Consider the following 18,285-nt stretch of genomic DNA (forward strand, 5'->3'; position numbering starts at 1 on the left):
CTTGTATGTCTATGGCTCGGTCCAGATGGACGGGATAGGATGCCCTTGTCATGTGCAAGGGGCGGTGCTTCTAGACGCCCCTCATCCCTCGCACATGATGAGGGCGTCAAAATGGTGGCGCCCTGTACAGATGGGCACCGCCATTGTTACATGCCGGATGCATAGCGTCTGCACATTGCGGCGCCATTATGACTGTCTTGTGCCTATATTACACATTTGCATCAATAATATATTGTTGTAGCATATCTATTTTTTTAGTTTTAATAGCCTGTGTCTCCCTCTTTCTTTTCTTATTCTTGCTTTGAATGAGATAATAACCTTTATATTTGGATATCCTTTTATTAAGATCACTTGAATATTAATATGAAAAGATAAGCAAAGGATAACAAAAATATGATCCAATTTATTTACCTTCATATTGATATTGTAGTCATGTGAATAATATTATATGATCTCTGTAATGCTGTTTGCATTTGCTTAGTCTATTAAGCAAATCCCCCCCCCCCACTTCCCTATATTCCTCACATTTCTCTGTTAGGTGACTTTAGAATTTAACAAAGGCGGAACTCCATGTTAAGGTCACCTTACTTTCTTTAATTACTTTTCTGTGATGGCAGCACCATGGGCCTTTTCATCCCACCACTGCCACCAATTTATGACACTCTTTCTTATTGTTTACCTCACTTAAGTCACTTTACATTTCTTATGATTTCCAATCTATTTGTGAAACTGCTTCACTCTTGTATAAATATACTTTAACTATATTTTGATTGTTAGTAGCATGGATATTCAATCAAACTGCAGACAAGCTTTTACTAAAACAATAACAGAACTTTATTTAGAAAATGTTTCAAACAATAGATACTTGGTTGTAGGTGAATACAGCATTTTTTACTTCATGTATTTGTGTTACTTGTTTCACTTGAGAATTTTACTTTCTTAGTTTCAACCTTTAAACTTATTGCTCAGCATTTTAAACTGGCTCTAGCTTCCTGGGCTGGACCTGGGACACAGGATGGAGGCAGGGATTATTACACACTAAATTGCCACCAAACTGCCAGCTACCATCAGCCTGGATCCAAGATGGCTCCCAGCAATGCTCCGCCAGCACTTTTTAGAAGTTGGAAAGCTTTCCGACTTCTAAAAAGTGCTGGCGGAGTGTGGCTGGGACCTGGGCTGATGGCAGCTTGTGGTTCGGCAGTGATTTACTGTGCAATAATCCGTGCCTCTATCCCATGTCCCGGCTCCAGCCCATAAGGCTGGAGCCGGTTTAAAATGCTGAGTGATAAAACTCCATTGTTACAATGACAGTTTACTGTATCCCACTCTCCTCAGAGAATGAGAGTTATTGTTACCAAGGACCCTCACCCAGTCCTTCCTCTGGTTTACTTTCCTTGAACCTAAATAATAAATCTCCCACTATGGCTATCTATATCCCTCAGGATATCTCTTCACTATTACTCCCTCACTTGGAGTTCTTCACAAGAATTAATTCCTCACTCCTGGACTTTGGCCCGGTACATACGGGCCTCATGGCACGTCTTAATGATGTGCTAGGGTTGCCTTGGGGCATCGCTTACAGACACCCTGCAACCCTAGCACATATTCCGTACATCTAAATGACGGGGCCCTGTACAGATGAGTGCCGCCATTTTGATGTGACAGACGCCTAGGGTCTGCACGTCGTGGCACAATACTGATGTCGCGAGTGCGCCATTGGTGCACTACGACGTCAGTATCGTGCCGCAAAAAGAACCCACTTTTTGAGAGTTCTTTTTGCTCTGAGAGGAAGCTGCATGGTTTGTCCGCTACAACTTCCTCGTGGAGCAAAACAAGGTGCCGGCAGACCGTGCTTTCTGGGCAGTCTGTACCAGGCTTTAATACTCAGTTTCTATCTAGAAACCTCACACTAGCTATCCCTCTCTGGAACACTCACAGTAAATGTCCCTCTCAGCACTCAACTTAACTGTATCTGACACTCACCAACTGACTATTTTTTATCCCCAGCCTTCGATTTGATTTGCTGTCGCCAGCTCACTTTTTATTGGCTGCTGCTAAAGCTGGTGAAGCTCTGCCTTCTTTCTACACTCCATTCCCTCTTCCCTTTTGGAAGACTCACCAATCCCCTGTGGATGCTCTCCTTGCATGGTCATGTGGTAGCTGTGGGAGGAAGCAGTCAAGAAGTGTCAGGCTGTGTCCCTATACCCAGAATATATATAACAGCAAAAGCATCCTCCAGAACCGTCTATGGTTTCTCTAGGTGTCCTGGAAGGTGACATAGTCCTTGTTCATCCATTTGCAAGCACACAGCCTTCTCAGCTACCCCTGATCCCTTAGCCCAGTGGTTCTCAACCTTCCTAATGTTGTGACCCTTTAATACAGTTCCTCATGTTGTGGGTGACCCCAACCATAAAATTATTTTCGTTGCTACTTCATAACTATGTGTTTTCCGATGGTCTTCGGCAACCCCTGTGAAAGGGTTGTTCAGCCCCCAAAGGGGTCATGGTCCACAGGTTGAGAATCGCTGTCCTAGCCCGTGTCAGGAGGGGGAGGATGCAGGAAAAAGATGACTCTTAAGAGATGTGGTGACCATTACCCAAGGGAGGTAGTGAATTTCTCCCTCTACAGTGACCGTAAAAATGCAAGCGCATGTGACTAACAGGATGTCAGTCCATATTGGTGTGTGTGTGTGTGTGTGTGTGTGTGTGTGTCAAAGCAAGTCATAAAATCAATCACTCTTTATTGCTTTTGACCAATGGCCATTGCAAAAATCAAAGTAAAAGCACAATACACATAAAATTTCCATAAAAACAATATACAACAAATTGTATCAAATAGCAAAAGTTTAACATTAACAATTGTGGATAACCTGAATATGTTAAAATTCACAGTTGGACCCTTTTAGATCAAATTATCCCAATTACAGGAAACAGCAATCCCTGCTATGTATTTCTTCCTAGTCTTTTTAGCAGCAAGGGCAAACAATGCTACGCGCCAGGTCACATATTTATCTGTGTCCATAAGGAGGTAAAGTACTTTTTCTTGAAAGTTCGAAAAGATTTTATTATTGATTAAAGGTAAAATAAAACACTTCCTAGGATCTTTATACAAAGGGCAACAGGTTAAATAATGTACCAAATCCTCTGAGTAGGGGCAATTGGCAATACATCTCCGTTCATTTTTCAGGACTTTTTAAACCTCTCATCTCTTTCAGCTGAATCAAACATGTTAAGCCTCAGTTCTGTGAAAGCTCGATGCAACTGGACAAAAGTGAGATTGTCAAAATAATCTGAGTGATCACAGAATTGTCTGAGGCTATAATATAAAGGGGCACATGGAGATTCATGGACAGTATGTAAATCTGCAAGGGTAGTAACTTCTAATGTATTATTTATTTTAACCTTCCTTGCAGGATAATCTAATCCTGCCCGTTCGTTCATTGAAAGCCCATACTTAGTAATTAATTGGGCTGCCCCATGAACCCAATTATTAACAGGTAATCCATTATTAAGTTCCAAAAGACATTTTTTGGTAATCTAGAGATTGGCATCTCTTGGATCTTAAACCAATAACACAAGATCCTTTTATCAATTTGGCTTTCTAAAGTTGGAACAGAGGTTTCGAGACAAATCATAGCAGTTAGAGTGTCCCTAGGAAGTCCTAGTAATGCCCTTTAAAATAATTCTGAGGCACTTCCAGACCTGGGACCTTAGGTATGCCCCAGATCTCTGCCCCATAAAGGATTTGTGCCAGAGTTTTAGCTTTAAAGACCATTAGAGCAGGGTTTACTAAATTGCCTCCCTTATTAATAGCAAAGCTCAAGGTTGCTTTAGCCGAACTATGAGCTTGGATTTTAATATTTGTCATATCTTGATTTCAGGAGGCTGATTCAGAAAAGAAAATTCCCAGATATTTAAAGGATTTAATGGTTTTATTATATGTTCATCTAAATGCCAAGAGTGTGTTTTGGGGCGCCTACCAAACACCACCACCTGATTTTTATTATAGTTTACTGTCAGGAGATTTTTTTTATTTTTTTTTTTTACAGTATGATGAAAATCTGGCAAGCAAACGTCTTAATCCCACCTGGGTTCTGAATAAGAGTCATAAAATCTGTAATTGTCTACAGTACAATGACATTACATGTCTTCTGTCAGCCTGTTTGTCAGGCACATGTATATGATATGAATAAACAAAATAACTTATACTCATTTGTGGGCACACTCATAACCATACATATGTATTTGTTGTTGTTGTTGTTGTTGTTGTTGTTGTTGTTGTTGCTGTTGCTTTGTGCTTCAAGTCAATTCTGACTTATGATGAACCTGAGGCAAATCTGTCATGGGATTTTCATGGCAAGAGAGAATGTGACTTGCCTAATGTCACCCAGTGGGTTTTCACGACTGAGCTGGGATTTGAACCCTAGTCTCCAGAGTCGTAGTCCAACACTCAAACCACTTTGCCACACTGGCTCTCACACACATACCTATGCATTCAAGAGTGCCACCACCTTCTCCACACCTCCATGTGCATGCATTTCTCTCTCCAGTGCCATCCCCTTGACCATCCTGTGTCCAGTGGAAGACAGGGGGTCTCCAGGAAGCATCTGACTGTATAATGGTTGGTTGAAGAAATGCAGCCAGACACTGCCTAGATGACCCAGCCACAAGGGGTGCAGGAAAAAGGTCAGTTCTGCAAGAACTGTCACAGGCATAATACTTGCATATGTCATCAACAGAATTCTGGTTATTATTTTAAAGTCTGACCTTGCATTTTAAAGAGCTGATTTGAGAAGTCGGGCTAAAAGACCATTTTCAAGTTAGCCATTATTCAAAAGTTATTAAGGTTTCAAGGTATGACATTGTGCAGTGAATCTCAGCAGCAGCTCACCTGTCTTGACCTCTTCTTCTTTGGGACAGCAGATTTTTTTATTTAGAATTCTTGAATATCCTTTAGAGTTTTTAAAAAAGTCTTTAGTCTTGTTTTATGTTGTTGTTGTTATCCACCCTCGAGTCAATCTCGACCCATGGCGACCCTGTAGATGAGACATCTCCAAGACTCTCTATGCTCCACTGATCTGCTCAGGTCCTGCAAATTCATACCCATGATCTTTTTAATAGAGTCCATCCATCTAGCATGTGGCCTTCCTCTCTTTCTGCTTCCTTCCACCTTTCCTAGCATTATTGTTTTTTCCAGTGGGTTGTGCCTTCTCATGCTGTGGCCAAAGAATGACAGCCAATAATCTTAGCTTCCAGAGAGATTTATGGTTTGATCTACTCTAGGACCCATTTATTCAACTTCTTGGCTGTCCATGGTAACTTCAGCATTCTTATCTAGCATCACATCTCAAATGAATTAATGGTCTTGTTACTACTAACAGTTTCAGAACTGAGTCTACGTTATGCTCTTATGAATTATATCTTATATGATATGTGTGTGTGCACGTGTGTGCATTGGTTTAAGGGATTTTTTTTGGTGAAAGCTTTGCAAGCCAACACTATGTGGAGCTCTTGGCTATGGTACCTTGGTTATGGAATGTCCTCCCACTCCTGACCTGGCTAGCATTGGCATTCATCCCATTTTCTTTTCAAGTTACCTGAACCTTTGTATCTCACTGATTGTAGCTCCACTTTTTTAAAAACCATTTGATCTTTTACTATTTATTTCTGTATAATTTTATGTTGAATTCTTTTATTGGTCATATCCTGTCCTGAGACCTATTGTTATAGGGAAGGTTAGAAATACAGTACAACCCCTCTATCTGTGGGACCAGTATCTGTGGTTTCACTTATCCATGTCTAAAAAAATATGATCTCTCTAAGCATCTAGATGTCTTCCAGCATGACTCTATGCTTACCTTCACCTGAAATATAGGGTTCACTATTATCCACAATTTTTACTATCCGCAGTAAGTCTGGGAACATATCCCTCATGGATGCAGAGGTAGTACTGTATTAAGAAATGAATATCTGTCAGACCCAAAGAAGAAATAAAAGATATGTATTTTTCTTGTAGATAATTCTCACAGATGCCGATTAACAGAAGTACCTCAAGCTTCTTTAGCCACTGGGGTGTTATGATATGCCTATAGGAAGTGAAATGTGACAGATAAGTACTTCTGTGCTTTCAATTTCTTACAGAGACTGATCTAAGCAATCTAGACAGCATGGTGAATGTACTGAAAGATGAAATCGATACCTCACGAAGGAGAAGGAGATATCCAAGGCATGCAGCTGATGATGATTACAACATTGAAGTGCTTTTAGGCGTTGACGACTCAGTTGTACAATTCCATGGGAAAGAACACGTTCAGAAATATCTTCTGACACTCATGAATATTGTGAGTAATTTATCAGTGTTTAGGAGCAGATAATACTTTGGTTTCTTGAGCTCTGCAAATCTTTCAGTTCTTACAACTTACAGTACCGCTGTCTCAAAATAGGAATTTTATGAACAGTGGGTCAATTTATTATGACTAAGGCTACATCTACACTGCAACAGTGGTGTCACTAGGTTGGCATCACCCGGTGCAGTAACTCATGGTATCATCCCCCCACATTTACCTTCTTCCATGCCACATCATAAAGAATCCTTAGTAATTTTTTGTACTAGTTACTCATAAATTGTAATTCTCATATATCGCTGCATGTAATCACAATAGTTGTGACATAAAAATAAACTTATACCTTTAAATTACACTATCATTCACACAGTTTCACAGGTATATAGTTTAATGTGGTTAAAGTGAACATTTAATAAGATGCAATGGTTTTAAAGAAAATTTAAAAAGAATTTCTAACTGAAAATTTTAAAAAATGTTAAAAACCGAAGGCCTCTCCTATCTCCTCCCACTGAGCCTCACTACACCTACAACACATCCAGCATTTTAAAGGGACACAGATGAATGCTACCACCATTTTCTGCCAAAAGACAGCTATTTGGGAAGCAGTCTTGTCATTGCCCTTTAGGGTATCACCTGGTGCAGCCCACACTCCCTGCAGTCCACTACTGATGCCCCTGCACTGCAGAAATGATGCAGTTTGATGCTCCTTTAACTGCCATAGCTCCATCCTATGGAATCCTGGGATCTGTAGTTTGTTGTGGCACCAGAACTCTCTGACAGGAAAGGCTAAATATTTCATTAAAAGCACATATCCCAGAATTCCATAGCATTGAACCATGGTGTCAAATAGCATTATTTTTGCAGTACAGATGCAGCCTATCTAGATTCAAACAAAGCTAATGACAAAACTTACTTTCAAGTATTTATTCTTGGCATCTAGATTAAATGTTTATTGTAGTAACTAGAAAAATAGGTACTGCAAGGAAAATTAACATGTAATCTGAATCACAGGGATTTCATATCTTGGTGAGACAGAGTAGAAAGATGGGATATTAAATACAGTAAATTACCACAGGCAGGGTCAAAGGCTTGCCATTGGATATACAATGGTATCTGCTGGGGTTTGGATCCAGGACCCCCTGTGGATGTCAAAATCCATGGATACTCAAGTCCCATTATATACAATGGTAGATTAAAATTCACTTATAGAAAATGGCAAAATCAATGTTTTCTTTTGGGGATTTTATTTTGTCTAATATTTTCAAGCTGTGGATGGTTGAATTCATGGTTAAAGAATCCGTTGATACAGAGGGCCAACTATATTCACATTTATCTGGCTGCTTTTTAAATTCAACTGTAAAAAAAGAAGCACATCTGAAATGCTTCTGAGAAAAATGTATTGACATTTTATTCTCTACTATGAATATCAGAGGGAGGTGGCAAACAGTGATGGCAGTACCTCTCCTACATGCCAACATCTAATTGTACCCAAACATCAGAATGTAAACAAAGTAGAGATTAATTCAGAGAAGTGACAGTCATCTCGTTTTTCAGACAGCTGCTCTAACGTACACAACAGTCTTTGTTTGTTTTAATCAGATCTTTCTGATTTTCATGACTAACTTCTGTTGATTTTCAGTGGGTTTCTTCTAGATTAAGGACAAAGAATATTTAAAAGTTTTATCATCTTTAATGTGAATGGATTTTTTAAAAAGTTAACTGTCATGGATTATTGTTTTATTTTTATTTATTTTTTTGTCCTTGAAGACCAGCAATGTTTCCCTTTATTTTTGAACAGTACTGTTATTTTACACAAAGCACAATGATTTAGGTACAAAAACATGTTTTTGCAACACTGACTGTTTTGCTTCCCTTCCTCCCAATGTACAAAAAATATATTTTTTAAATGAACAAAACTCTTGTAATAGCACCAGTAATAGAGTAAACATTTGAATTTCTTCTCATGCACAAGAATAAAAAAATGTTCCTCTCCAAAGACATTACTAAGACAGCATCTGCACTACAGAAATAATGAAATCTGACACCAATTTAAGTGCTGTGGCTCAATGCCTATGGAATTCTGGGAATTGTAATTTGTTGTGGTGCCACAATTCCCAGAATTCCATAGCATTGAGCCATGATCCTTAAAGAGCCATGACACTCACTTTGACAGTGAAATAAAACATTGTTCACCATCTGAATGCAAATTTTCTCCATCCCCGCCAGCATGTACCTCTAGCCTGGCTCATTCCATCAAAGCTCTAGTTGCAGTGGTCAGTTCCCTACTGTTCTGACTACAGAGTATATCACACGGAGCTTTTTGGAGATTTTCCGGCTCAGTTCCGAAGTGACTGCACTTCCAACAATGCGCATTCACGTCATAACGTGAATGTGTTATCAGACGCCATTCCTTTCTATGGGAGCTCCTTATGAGGTGCTTCCGCAGTGATTCCAAAGTGACCCCTCATTTTGGTAAAACCAGAAAAAAAGTGACTTCACAGAATTCGCTTCCAGGCTCACTTCAATTGCACTGCAAATTGGTCTGGTGTGGAAAACCACTCCGATGTCACCCCCCTTGGCCCCCTGCATGCTGCACCGTCATCCCCCTCCTCCTCCTTCATGCTATCTCACCCCCTCTGCCACCCTGCAACCCATTCCATCAATCCCATCATCCCCTGCCTTCTCCTCCATCCCAATCTTGGCCCCAGCGACCCCCAGCGAGCTATCCCATCATCCCCTGCCTTCTCCTGCATCCCAATCCTGGCCCCAGCGACCCCCAGCGAGCTATCCCATCATCCCCTGCCTTCTCCTGCATCCCATTCCTGGCCCCAGCGACCCCCAGAGAGCTATCCCATCATCCCCTGCCTTCTCCTGCATCCCGATCTTGGCCCCAGCGACCCCCAGTGAGCTATCTCATCATCCCCTGCCTTCTCCTGCATCCTGATCCTGGCCCCAGGAACCCGTAGAGAGCTATCCCATCATCCCTTGCCTTCTCCTGCATCCCGATCCTGGCCCCAGCAACCCCCAGTGAGCTATCCCATCATCCCCTGCCTTCTCCTGCATCCCGATCCTGGCCCCAGGGACCCCCAGTGAGATATCCCATCATCCCCTACTTTCTCCTGCATCCCGATCCTGGCACCAGGGCCCCCCAGCGAGCTATCCCATCATCTTCTGCCTTCTCCTGCATCCTGATCCTGGCCCCAGGGACCCCCAGCAAGCTATCCCATCATCTCCTGACTGCTTCTTCACCCCAGGAAGGATGACAGCTAAGGAGGGGGCAGGGAAGGGGGACAGTGTCCAGAGCCCCACTGAGCATGCGCAAGGGTGCCAATTCGAATTGTTGAATCCTCCGGTGTGGTAATACAATGTGCACTCACTCCCCTTTGCTTGAATCCGCATCAACGTGACTTGCTTGAAATAGAACTGACTTTGCTTCCCCCTCAATTCAGAAGGGCAACAGAAAGGCAACCAGGTGTGGTAAAACATCACGTTTTAACCTTAAGTCGCATTGCTAGACAGGAGTGACTCTGGATTTGGTGTGAAAAAACATCACGCTTTGCATTGCTAGAACAGGAATGACTGCAGATCTGAGCTGCAAACCCCCCACGTGTGATAAGGTCCTACAATAAGCCAGTCTCTCAATGTACATAAGAAACACTGATTCTTTTTTTATATCCTGGAATATGGGTCCTAGTGCATCCGAACTGATATCTTTCAGAATCATATAGAGGCAGTTTATCTAATTATGTAACATCTTGGCACTTAATTATTTTGCTTTTGTATTTGATTACATTTTATCATTTAAGATGTTCCACTTAAGTGTGAAAGTTAAGCTTTAATAATAATGGAATTAGCCTTTTCCCATAGTTCAGTATTCCTTGGAAATATATCAAAGGTGATTAACAAATAGGCAGAGGTACAGATAAATGAAATGAAATAAACCCCTGAGTAGATGAGGCATACAGATAAAACAGATATTTTCCGACATAAAGTTAAAAGAAATTGTATAACCCCAATAGTCCTGTGTACAGAAACATATGCCAGGTACATAGAAACATTCTGAAAAAATGTATTTTCCCCCCACTTTAATCTGTTTTAAGACATGAAATAAATTGTAAGGAGTCGTAAGATTACAATAAGATTATTAAGATTAACATAAGATTAAGACGCAATTGAACAATGAGGGGGGAAATTGAAACCAGGTTAAAACATATATCGTTAAAACACATACACACCAGCACAACAATTAGCAATATCTAGCATATTGTGTAAGATGGGCTTTATATAATCACTCATCAAATGTCTGTCACAATAGAAAAGTCCTTGCTTGTCTGTAATAAGAAAGTAAAGAGGGTGCCAGTCTACAGCATCTAAATGCCCACATTATTCCCATCCCTGGTTTAACATTACTCCTTATTAACCTTTAATAAATTAGCTATTTGAAGAGCAAATGAACAGTGTATATGTTGAGATGGGTAGGAGAAAAAAGGAGGAAAGATACCACTCAGTGACAAAATTTAACAGATTTAAAGATTGCATACTTTAGGATAGCATTTCCCAACCTGGAAGTGTTTGGAGACATTAATTTTTGGATTACAACTCCCTAAATCCCCCAGAATCATCATCATCATGGTCACTGTCATCATTATCCTGCCTTTTCCCTACAATGCCCTTTATAACATTAAGACAAACAATGGCCCCATACAGACAGGCCAAAATAAAGCTGCTTCAGGTCACTTTGGAGGTATGCTGTTTCAATGATGCATGCGTCCTAAGAGTCCAGAAGCCGCACCAAAGCCATGATCCAGTCCTAAAGGCTGGTGCATGGCTTTGGTGCAGCTTCCGGACTCCTAGGACGCATGCATCATTTAAACAACACACCTCCAAAGTGACCCGAAGCAGCTTTATTTTGACCTGTCTGTATAGGGCCAATAAAACCATATAGAACTGTTCATGGTAGTTGGTGGATTCTGGTTGTACTAGTCAGAAAAAATAAACCTTTCCAAGTTTTTTCTTGATTTGTCAGTTCAAGTTAGCTATTCCAGATCACTTCCTGATCTGTTTGCTCCAGGCTTCCTCTGTAGAAGGACTAGGCAGTGGTGGGAATTGCAAATGATGATTTTACTCCTTTTGAGTGTTTACATCGAGAGTTGTTTGCATGATTAATTCCCATAGTCTTCAAATGCGATGTTCTTTCATTTTTCAAACATTCATCCCAGGAAGAAGGCATACAGTTTGGCTTGACCTTTCTCATGGAACTGAGTGAACTTCCTTCACCAGCCCATCAAAACAATGTCACAGCCCAAGTTGACTGCATGGCTCACTTCTCATTCAATACATCTGTTTTGTATTGGATGACTAACCAATATCCCTACTGGACAGCATAGATGCAAGTATGAAAGAAAGAGTGAGAGAGATGTGGGGTGCATGTGTGAGTGTGAGAACTTGTGGATGGTGTGGCTTCAGTGGATATTCTATTTTTTATCCATTAATTTAGAAATGAGGTCACAGTCCCTAAAGTAATTGTGATCCAAGATATCCCAAAAGATTACCCCCCTCCACACACACACACACACACATTGCAAAGGGGCATCTTCAAAATGACTTATTGGCAAGGATTGCAGCAAAATGTATCTGGACTCTTTCTCCATTGCCACATTTTAGGCTTCCATTAACACGTCTTTCTTAAGTGCTTTCTTCAGGAGATGATGTGTCAACTTGATATGCAAGGGGATGTTTGGGGTTCTGTCCCAAATATTTGACTTTATTATAATGAGAGCTTTGAGAAGCCTCATCATTATGACAAGTTGGGGTAGATGGTCACTTCAACATCCACTCGAAGTGCAGTGTTTTAGTTTCATGCACAGCAAAAAATAATACAGTAATTATTTTGGAGCCAATACAGGGTGGAACTGTCTCTGTTCTTTGCCACTCAGACCCAAACTCTCTCCTTTCTGTATCATTGGCCTGTTACAGACTGCCAAAATAAAGCTGCTTCGGGTCTCTTTGGAGGTATGCTATTTAAATGATGCATGGGTCCTAAGAGTCCAGAGGTTGTGCCAAAGCCACACTCCATTCCTAAGCACCGGAGTGCAGCTTTGGTGCAGCTTCTGGATTCTTAGGATGCATGCATCATTTAAACAGCATACCTCCAAAGAGACCCGAAGCAGCTTTATTTTGGCAGTCTGTAACAGGCCATAGTTCTTTGAGCTTTTTCTTTTGAAGATACTAGAAGAATGAAGTGAACTGGTTTCCACAAAGGCTCACACATTCTCTCCCCACTCTTCACATCACAGGACAGGGAGCAGCTACAGGGAGGAAGGGAAATAAAACATCCCCCCCCCCCAGATGAATTGCTGCTCTCCCTATCAAATTTTCCTTCCACCCTCTTATATTTCTAGCATTGCAATAACTGAAAATTTCAGTTGAACATTAAGGAAAAATGGTTTAGGCATCCAAAGAAAAGATCAAGCAAAGATATCAAGATGATGCAAACACAGAAAATGTCAGCATTCCACTTGTAAACGTTTTTCCATGTCTTTCTCTCTGCGGTGCTAGAAATTTAGGATCTCAAGAAAAATTTCATTAAAATGCAGGATTTATATTTGAAATGGTAGTGCCACCATTTTGCCTTTCCTGTGGCCTCACCACTGTCCCATGGATCCCAGCCACCTCTGGCCAAAATAGTGAGCTCCTAGGACTAGGCCTGGTGAGGGGGTAGAGACATAAACTCTAGGCTGATGCAATACTTTGGAGGTGCCTGTGGTTTCATTCACACTGCAGGAATAATCAGCTTTAACACTGCTTTAACTGCCATGGCTCAAGGCTATGGGATTCTGGGAACTGTGGTTTGTTGTGGCCCCAGAGAAGTGGCCATTGAAGTTTGACCTCTAAGACTTTTGATAACTAATACCTTTTCTCATGAAATAATTTGCTAGCAATTTCCCTGTTCAGATTTTGCCTTTGATACATCAGTGCAAGGACCTAAAAATGAAAATTATACAGTATTTTGGATGATTTAATACAGCTGGTTTTCAGTAATGGATGGAGGATAGAGAGGGAGATAACGGGGAGTGAGAGGAAAAAAGAGAGGATGAGCCCAGATGGTACAAAGGGCAGGAATGTCACCTTTTCTAACTGGCAGTTTCAAGAAAGCTTATAAATTAAACCTAAGCTTAGCTGTGGATAAGAAGATTATGAGTGATACAGTTCAATGTTTGTTTATTTGTAGTAGAGTCATAGTTGTAAAATTGGTTTGAATTCCAATGACACAGAATAAGGGAATCTTAACCTTTCCCTGGGGGAGAATTTAGAAAGCAGACAGATCAGTCAACTGAGCAGATTTAAGGCCCATCTGCACTACAGAAATAATGCAGTTTGACACTACTTTAACTCCCATGGCTCCATCCTACTAAAAGAAAAAGAAAAAGAAAAGAAAATGGACATATATGTGATATAACATGTTTGAAAGCTCCTTACTACAGACATAGACATAGTCACCAATAACAGCAACTGTATGCAGTCCTCCCGTACTCTATCTGAGTTATCCAGTTGTAGCTAAATACTTTGCTGTGTCCATGTTCATCTGACTTTACCCTGTTCCGCAATACTCTGGCTTCTTCTGCATCATTTTGGCTTTTTGGTACACACCAATTATTTGATTTGTTTGGTTTCAATTCTGTCTTCCCTCCAACGATCTCAAGGTGGCACATCTGGGTTCTTCATGATTTTGCCTTCATGACAAAGCTATGAGTGAGAGTAGTCTGGGAGATTGAAGTCGAAGGCTTTCATGGCCAGCATCCATAGTTTTTGTGGTTTTTTTGGGCTATGTGGCCATGTTCTAGAAGAGTTTATTCCTGATGTTTCACCAGCATTGGTGACTGGAATATTCAGAGAATGCTGGCATGGAAATGAGTAATAGATAGATAGATAGATAGATAGATAGATAGATAGATAGATAGACAGACAGACTGACTGACTGACTGACTGACTGTGTAACTCTACTTTGGGAGGAGTGATCTACATGTTAATCTGTGTATTGTTCTGTTGTTGAATGGCAAGGTTTCAGGGTGGGAGGGTATGCAAGGAGGATTTTTGTCTGCTTAATTCGTGGCCCATTGTCTGCTGGGAAAAACCCTGATCCTGGGTGGTTTTCATTTGCATTTTGCTAGGTCTTAATTTTGGTGTTTTTCAGGACTGGTAGCCAAACTTTGTTTACTTGAAGGATTTCTTCTTTCCTGTTGAAGCTGTCCAGGTGTTTGTGGATTTCAATGGCTTCCCTATGCATTCTGACCTGATAGTTGTTGGTATGGTCCAGAATTTCAGTGTTTTCATACCACATTTTATGCCCAGGATGGTTTATAACATGTTTTGCTACTGCTGATTGTTCTGGCTGACTCAGTCTGCAGTGTCTTTCATGTTCCTTGATTTGTGTTTGGACACTGTGTTTGGTGGTCCCTATGCAGACTTGTCTGCAGCTGCATGGTATGTGGTAAACACCTGCGGCTGCAAGAGGTTTCCTTGCCAGCCAATTCCCCGCATTCATGGATGAATGGAGATGTGAAGCTGAGTTCCACAGTCCTAATCCAACACTAATCACTATATCACACTTCTGCTCCAATACTCTATCCATAGTGGTAGAATTCAAAGATATAGCCATGTTAGTCTGTATAATCAGTACATAGAGAGATCTTGTAGCACCTTTGAGACTAACTGAAAGAAATTGCCAGCATGAGCTTTTGTAGACTTCAGTTTACTTCCTCAGATGCATTTGGTGGAATGGTTTCCACTACACCAAATGCATCTGAGGAAGTAGACTGAAGTTTATGAAAACTCATGTTGCCAGTTTCTTTCTTTCAGTTAGTCTCAAAGGTGCTACAAGATCTCTCTATCCATAGTGGTGGTGGTTGTTGTTAGCTGCCTTTTAGGTAAACTCAGCTCATGGTGACCCTGTGAATAAGACCTCTCCAAGCGTCCCTAGCCTTTATCTTTCTGCTCAGGCCCTATAGGCTCAGGCCCATTGTCTACCTGACTGAGTCTATCCATCTGGCATGTGGTCTTCCTCTGCCCTCTATCTTCCCCATCATCATTGCCTTTTCTAACAAGTTGTGCCTTCTCATGATGTGACACAAGTATGACAGCCTCAATCTAGTCATCTTGGCTTTCAGAGAGAGTTCAGGCTTGATTTATTCTAGGAACCCCCCCCCCCTTTCTTTTCTTTTCTTTTTAATCTTTTTGACTGTCCACAGTATCTTCAGCACTTTTCTTCAGCACCATATCCGAAATAAATTAATTTTCTTCCTATCTGCTTTCTTCACTGTCCAGGTCTCACATCCATATGTGGTAATGGGAAATATAATGGACTGTATGATTCTGACTTTCGTGTTTAGCTGTATATCTGTACTCTCTTGGATTTTGTCTGGTTCTTTCATCGGGCCTGTTCCCACTATGAAATAGAATGAATTACTGATCGGTGTAAATGACCCTCATTCCCATTTGAAACCAGTTCCTATCACAATGTGATCAAATCCTGTCGTGATGAAGTGAGGCAAAGGCAAAAAAACCCACGGTTATTCCAGAGATTAGTTTCTGTGCGGTTTCTATGCAGTTCTTTTCAGAAGAATCAATTCTGAAGCGAGTTCAATAAATGGGAATGACAGATCAGAATCAGTTCATTCTGGAGGAGAGGGATGAATGGCAGAGGGGTGTTTACTATCTATCTGGGTGGGACCCCTGGGGGTTTCCCTCCCCCCTGCCATGCTTGGATTGGGCGATTCAGGCACGGCAGGGGTCTGGGAGGGACCTGCTTACATCACTGATGATGCACAGATGATTAACATGACCTTCCCTTCCTTCCAAAGAATCTCAGTTATGCTGTGCTGTAAATAGATAACATAACTGTGGTATTAATGTAAGGCCTTTGAAAATTGTGTTTATGCATTTAGTGCATGCTTTTAAAACTCCTTTGTATTTAGCTTGTAGGCAAAAGTTGAGAAGGCCAAACAGTTTGAGGGAGGAACTTGACAAAATATAACTTGGTCATGAAGCCAGAAGAAAGTCTGTGACCTTTCTAAACCCAATGTTACTGTCAAAGAGGAGACAAAGAATCCTATAATGCTAAACTAGCTTTGCCAATAGCACATCTGTTTTGTAGATTTTGTTTTGTTTTTTTAAAAAAAGGTTCAGAGGCAGATGAATCTTAGAGCATTCATTGTATAGTCATGCAAAATGAAAGAATCCAGTGTACTAGATTTTTGTTACTAGATTTGGTTATACAATGCCAATTGTTTCTGTTGTATGGTCCATATCCAAGTCCTTTCTGTCTTTTACCCTTTGAAGGACAGTCAGAGTAATCAGTTAGTAGGAAATAGCTACCCTATACACAGAGCTTTGGAAATTTACCTTTTAATGACATCTTCCACAATTCCTTAGCCCATATGACCACTGGCCATGCAGACGGGGACATTCTGGGAGTGGTAGCACAAATAAGTAATTTTTTCCAAGTGCTGTTTGGACCAAATCAGACTATTGGCTCCCCTGTCTTGTGTTGCCTACTTTGATTGGTGCTGTAGCTCTACATCACCTGGAGTCTGTTCACACTACACAAATATAGTGCTACATTCCACTTCAACAGCCATGGCAAAATCCTATGGAATTCTAGAATTTGTAGTTTAGTGAGGCACTAGAGCTCCCTGGCTGAGAGTTCTAAGGACCTAAATTGCATATCTCAGGAGTCCATGGGATGTTCCCATAGCAGTTAAATTGGAATATAGTGCTATAAAATTGAGTAGCGTGAATAGGCTTATGCTACCTGATACGTAAGTGGAAGTGGAAGATTGAAGCTCAGACTTTCTGCAAGCAATGTTTGTGCTCTGTCATTGAACCTTGATACCTTCATATTTAGTATTGGCAGTAAATGTGTTTCAGGACAATGGGAAAACCCAATCAGAAACATTCATTTTGTTTCTCGGGGCTCATCTATATGTTCCAGAATACTATGGGTTGCTCTCAAAGTATTCTGATCCCAAATCCGCCCCCCCCAACCTGTTGTGAGTTTTTGGCAAAAGATGGTGGTCTGCCTCCCCAAACAGTCCATGAAAGCCATGTTAGAATGAGGTACCCAGCCATGTTATCAATACTGGGCACTTTGTTCTGACCTCAGAGTGACTCGCAGTTGCAAAGCAACTCCATAGGGATGCTCACAGGGACTGCATGGGAAGGGAGATAGCCATTGCCACCACTTTTTACTCTGTTTTTTTAAAACTCAGGGCAAAAGGTAAGTCTTTTTAATGCAGGACAAGGAGCAGAAACCTCAAATCAAATCCAGGCATTGTGAAAATAGCCCAGATCAGATTTTTGGGTTTGGACCTGCGTAATGTAAATAGCACTCAGAGAGCTTGGGGATATTGGGAGTTTATAAGTAATTTGGATGAGTCCACAGTGTTGTTATAGGGATAAAATGGCACCTTTTTCTTATTTAGAATGCTGTTCAGTTACACTTCCTGTCATAGCCATGTATATCATAGACCAGGGGCCCATTCCCACTACACAGTCATAGCACTATGCTTCCTCTTTAACTGCCATGACTGCATTCTGTGGAATCCTGGGAGTTGTAGTTTGATGAGCCAGTAGAGCACTCTGGCTGAGAATTCTAAGTGCACCTCCCTAAACTGTAAATCCCAGGATTTCATAGGATGTAATCATGGCAGTTAAAGTAAAATAATAGCATTAAACTGTGTAGTGAGAATGGGCCCCTGTATGTTAGCCAAAGACTTCATTCCCACTCTGTTAGGTGAGGATTACTCAAACTTTTATTTGAGGGTTGTGGAACATGTGAACCTCCTGATTTTGATGGGTTGCAACTCCTGTCAGATTATGGTGATGGTGGTGGTGGCAGCGGCGGCGGTGGTGGTGGTGATGATGATATTTATGTATTTTCTGCC

General features: G+C 41.1%; 1 protein-coding gene across 1 annotated transcript in view; it reads left to right on the forward strand.

Moving 5' to 3' along the window:
* Positions 1-18,285, forward strand: part of ADAMTS2 (ADAM metallopeptidase with thrombospondin type 1 motif 2) — a 338,354-nt gene that overhangs the window by 212,929 nt on the left and 107,140 nt on the right. The window contains exon 4 of the mRNA XM_042454658.1: positions 6,141-6,340. Within this exon, the coding sequence (XP_042310592.1) occupies positions 6,141-6,340 (200 nt within the window). The remainder of the gene's footprint in view (positions 1-6,140; positions 6,341-18,285) is intronic.

This window comes from Sceloporus undulatus, chromosome 2 (genome assembly GCF_019175285.1).
Source record: "Sceloporus undulatus isolate JIND9_A2432 ecotype Alabama chromosome 2, SceUnd_v1.1, whole genome shotgun sequence".
NCBI classification, from domain to species: Eukaryota; Metazoa; Chordata; class Lepidosauria; order Squamata; family Phrynosomatidae; genus Sceloporus; species Sceloporus undulatus.